The following is a 5,118-nucleotide window of genomic DNA, read 5'->3' on the forward strand; positions in this document are numbered from 1 at the left end:
AGTGTAAGGAAGAGAAAAAGTAGGCGAAAAACAATCCGTTTATCGACAATGCAAAAAATAAAAAAAACATAACTCACATTAAGCTATAAGCAATTATCAAAAACCACGAACAGACCACTTGAAGAAACAAAAGAAGAAAAAAATCATAACAACAATGCTGACCAAAGAAAAAAAAACGGCCGCTGATCTTTACAGAGGCTGCCGCCAGTACAGAAAAGTATCGGCACATCTTTCAGTGCTTGCCTGTTGCATACAATAATAACGGTCTTACTTCAGTACCTATCATTCGGCGCTCAATATGACAATATGACATAATATTACATATTAATGTTAGTGTTTTCAGTTGAACGTAGGGGGTGATGAAGGGGAGCGGAAGAAAATTAAGGGGTTCGCGCTCCCCTGGCGCGCCCCTGCTTTCAAGTGTACCAACTTCACACAATCTTTCCTAAAATCTAACACAGATTGGATAAATCTATGAAAACAATATATAAATTATAAAAATATTTCTTTGTGATGGCTGTGCATTCTCGAAACATGGTAATATCGGAATCTATGTGTAACATATATATTGAATCCTGAGAAATATTGGTCTCGCATTCATTAATGCCGATACCTGGATGTTACCAAATATAGGGAAGATTATTGAAGCAAGTGCTGTGCACGTAAGAGTAGGAGACTATAGTTAATTTTAAGTTCTACAAAATTCATGTACGCCCTCTAAATATCCTTTCTGAAAGTTCAAAGTTTGACAGTATTTCAGAGAAGGAATTTGGTAGGGTACTGCATGAAAGTTGAATGAAATGTGATAACATTTCCATGAATAAGTAGGGTGAATAAAAAATATTAAGTTATGAATTCTCTCTTTATGGCTTTCTTTCAATCAAAATAAATATTAACCAATGATTTTGGTAACAACTGGAGCGACTGTAACAGCTCCTGCTGGGTGAGCACTGGCTCCACTAGTGCTTACAATAGCATTGAAGCCGTTGACGTCATCAGCAGAATAGTTAACAACTCGAATAGTGCCGTCAGGTTGCACAAGGCTGTACCTTCCCTTCACCACTGAACCATCACGGGCTTCCACCTGAGACTTCCTGTCTCCAGTCAAAGCATCACTCACGCCATAAGAGAAAGAGTATCGAGGATGGGCCTAGAACAGAAAATAACACTTTATATAAATATGTACATTTCAAGTTTTGATTTGAATTGATCATAATTATTAACAACAATGAAATACGAAGCACGTTGGCGACATGAGACGAAATGTCAACAGCTAAACTGAACGTGCTTGATGCAAGATGATCCATGATTTGAATATTTATTTATTCGCCTCACCTTAATAACCGAAGCAGACCTTCCGATTTTCTACAATATGTTCCTGCAAGTTGCTCTGTATGTAATATTGTATAACCACATACATTCTAGTCAATTTCATGGAACTACATTAGTGAAATTAGGAAAGTCTGACCAATTGAACAATTTTGTTGTAATATATGCAACCCATAATGTTACAGGGTAAGCTGAACAGCACACACAGTACCTAACATCAAACCATTCTAATTCCTGAGATATGACAACCACATTGCAATGAGTTATGCTTTGCAACATTGTTCTTAGGTCCATTGTTTCAGTTGGCTATGGCGGCACTATAAACTATAAAGGAGCACAATGTTGACAACTTCTGTTGTGTCAAAATAGTTCAGTATGTGCATCGTCACCGGATTTACAGTTTAAAACATTTGAATTGTTTGGATGTGCACCACCGGAATTCAAACCTGGGAAATTTTGAATGTGACGTTATGGTTAACCAGTACATTATCGTACTATCAAAAAATTGTCTTGGAGGCTGCCATAAGTGCAATGATGTGACTAAAGACATTTATTAGGTTATATGTTGCCAATTAGCACCGAGATTCTGTAAAAAAAAAAAGGGCGGGCGTTGAATGCATGAAAACATAACTCATCTTTAGAAACTTATCCTTCCGCTAAGAAAATTTCTACGTATGTAACTTCATGTATATTATGCACATATTATACTTTTTGATACAATTATTAACTTATCCCTTACTCCTGTCATGGAAAATATATTAGGTAAGTGTTAATGATTGTAGTTCGTATGCGCCTTCTGTGAAGTGACAATATAAAATTTGGTAATTTTTAAAAGATAATAAGTCTGTACCACAACGGAGAGTTTCAATTAAAGGAATGTCTGTGCTTAAGGTACTTAAGATATACTCACATAATAATCTACAGCAGGAACAGCAGCTGCAATTGTTGCAATAGGTGCAGCAACAGCAACAGGTGCAGCAACAGGACCAGCAGCAGCAACAGTAGCTACAGGGGCAGCAACAATTGCGGTAGGTACAGCAGCAGCTACAGCAGAAGCTGGGTGAGCGCTGGCTCCACTTGTGCTCACAACAGCATTGAATCCGTTGACGTCATCAGCAGCGTAGTTAACGACTCTGATGGCCCCATCCGGTTGCACCAGGCTGTACCTTCCCTTCACCACTGAACCATCTCGAGCTTCCACTTGGGACTTCCTGTCTCCAGTCAAAGCATCACTCACACCGTAAGCGAAGGAATAACGAGGATGTGCCTACAAAGATAATGTCAGCGTTAATTATAAATACAGAAAGGAAGCTGGGTAAGTTTGCTAGAGATATTGAGTTAGGAAAAGGCACTATATATACCATAAGAAGTTTACGCTTTTCGTACTTACGTAATAGTCAATAGAAGCTGGTGCCGCAACGATTGGTGCGCCGTAACTGATTGCACCTCCAGCAGATGCCACTGCTGCAACAGCAGCGAAGTAAACAAAGATCTGAGAAGAAAAGGTAAAGAAAGTTATGTGCTTCATTTAGTCAAAGTATATCGTAATCACATTAAAACATCCTTTTAAGAGATAACACAATAATTAAACAGCTATAACTTTAAAAACGATTTCTGCCGTTCTTTACCGCACACAAATTACTTATTAAGTTAATTAGTTTAATTTACGAATATAATTAGGTTTCTCTTGATCTAACTTTGAATTTAATTTATCTCATCATGTTCTTGAAAGCTTGAGAAATAGAAAAAGAAAGTCTGGTAATTGAGTTTTGAACATGCAAGCATTTACAAAGAGGAATTTTTAAAATATAATGTGGTTCAACACAAGATACAAAATACAACACTATAATTCATTGCAAGGGGTGCATACGCGTTTAATTAAAACCACCTTTTCCACCTGTCTTCTTCTTTTCCTTTTGATTGTTGTGTATTATAAGTTATTTGAAGTAAGGTTATGGTTACATACAATATTTTCGATTGCGTTACCAACCATAACAAAACTATTATTATCACAGAAAGTTGTTATTAAAAATAAATATTAAATTTGTTATTAAATAAATCCAAAAATTTAACAAGAAGTGAATTCGAATCGAATGGCATTTCTTCTTTTCTTCTGGTTGATGAAAGTTGATTATAAACATTTGTTGCTAAATAAGTATGAAGGTGTTGATCCATACCTTCAAGTGTTACACCAAGCATAGAGTTTTGTAATATTGCCAGATCTAAACTTTCGTTACAAAATTACTAAATTTGCTGGAGTTCACAGTTTTAAGAATTTTTACTGATTCCTTCCACGACATTTTTCTGAATTTCAAAGTAATTTTTATCTACGTATAACTGTCTATGCGTGTTAGCCATTTACAAGAATTAAATATATATTATATTAGTATTTAGTTTTTAAAGCATTTGAAGTTTACACAATTATCTGATTCAAATAATTCTCTGATCTAACCACCGTACAAAACCGGAGTTATTATTAATACTTACTGTAATTGTGTTCATGCTGAAGATGATATTAATCTGATATAGAGAATGTGTTTTCCAGTGTCTTATATACGATTTGTTTTTTTAGGAGGAACAGTTACATTCTCCCCTTACTTCCTTTGCAATACAAACTTAATAACCTTGGATGTATTCAAATAATATCCGAAAGGATTCCCTTCACTTTAGACTGGAAGATAGTTAGAGCAATAATATGGAAGACGCTTTTCTAATTCTGACAGGAAAATTAGTTATCACAGCTTGTCACGAAGACTTTCTGTTTGCAAGTTTTAAAGTGGACAAAGTGCAACGTACTTCCAGGCATAGCTTTAGTAAAAAATAATTACTGCTTTGATTTAGAACAATATTCAATAAAAATTGAATTTATGTTAGATTTTAGTTTGATATAAGACTTTTCATTATATTTTTAAGAATACGAAAATTGCACTATTGTTAGTAATATGAATTAATAAACTGGTGGGGCAACAATCCGAGGGGGTCGTCCCACCTACCGACTGTCGGTCTCGCTGCGAAGGTGAGAGATCATTCAACCAGTTACGGGGTGACGTGTGGTCGTCACAACGAACCCCCATTGTTGTAGGTTTCTATAACCACATTACGCGACTCATTCGCAGCTCCTCAATTTCCTGCGATGGTGGGTGGCCACCGGTCCCATCCACAGGCCGAAGTCTCAGGAGTAAAGTTGCGCTTCCTCCATACATCTATCTAATTTAGCAAACAAATCGTAGTAACTTTAAAATGTAATTTTTTGTTTGGTTCATATTTGCTGTCAAATGTTCTTCAAGAAAATTAATACATTTTTATGTTGCATAACTCTTGTACAGCAACTCAGTTATAACGCTGGCTTATGATTTCATGTGCATTTTAACAAATATATAACTGTTCGTAAAACACAAAATAATAAAGTTTTTTTCGATCAGTGCAGCATCAGTGGCGTGTCCAAGTGGGGTTTGATGAGGGTCATACCCCCTCCCCCTTTGGCCAAGCATTCCTAAGAAACAAGAAAGTCAAAGGTACGAAAAGATGGCAACGTGAAGGTTGAGTAAAAAAGTATACGTATCCCCCCTTTCGATAATTCTTTGCAATATGAGGCATTATTCATCTCATAATATATTTTAATTGTTTTCGAGATCTCTTTGGCAACGTTATGATAACTAATTTCCCTGTCGGAATTCGAAAAGCGTCTTCCATATTATTTCTCTATCTTCCAGTCTAAAGTGAAGGGAATCCTTTCGGATATTATTTGAATAAATCCAAGGCTATTAAGTTTGTATAGCAAAGGAAGTA

At 35.9% G+C, this 5,118-nt stretch overlaps 1 protein-coding gene across 1 annotated transcript; it reads right to left on the reverse strand.

Moving 5' to 3' along the window:
• Nucleotides 1–892: 892 nt before the first annotated feature.
• On the reverse strand, nucleotides 893–4,532 carry LOC145989011 (uncharacterized). Its single transcript, XM_083124310.1, has 4 exons — nucleotides 4,431–4,532; nucleotides 2,720–2,821; nucleotides 2,240–2,596; nucleotides 893–1,150 (listed from the first exon to the last, which is right to left on the reverse strand). The coding sequence occupies exons 1-4, from the start codon at nucleotides 4,530–4,532 to the stop codon at nucleotides 893–895; spliced, it is 819 nt and encodes a 272-aa protein (XP_082980436.1).
• Between the last annotated feature and the right edge of the window lie 586 nt (nucleotides 4,533–5,118).

Source organism: Lepisma saccharinum, chromosome 6 (assembly GCF_977018435.1).
Source record: "Lepisma saccharinum chromosome 6, izLepSacc3.1, whole genome shotgun sequence".
NCBI lineage: Eukaryota > Metazoa > Arthropoda > Insecta > Zygentoma > Lepismatidae > Lepisma > Lepisma saccharinum.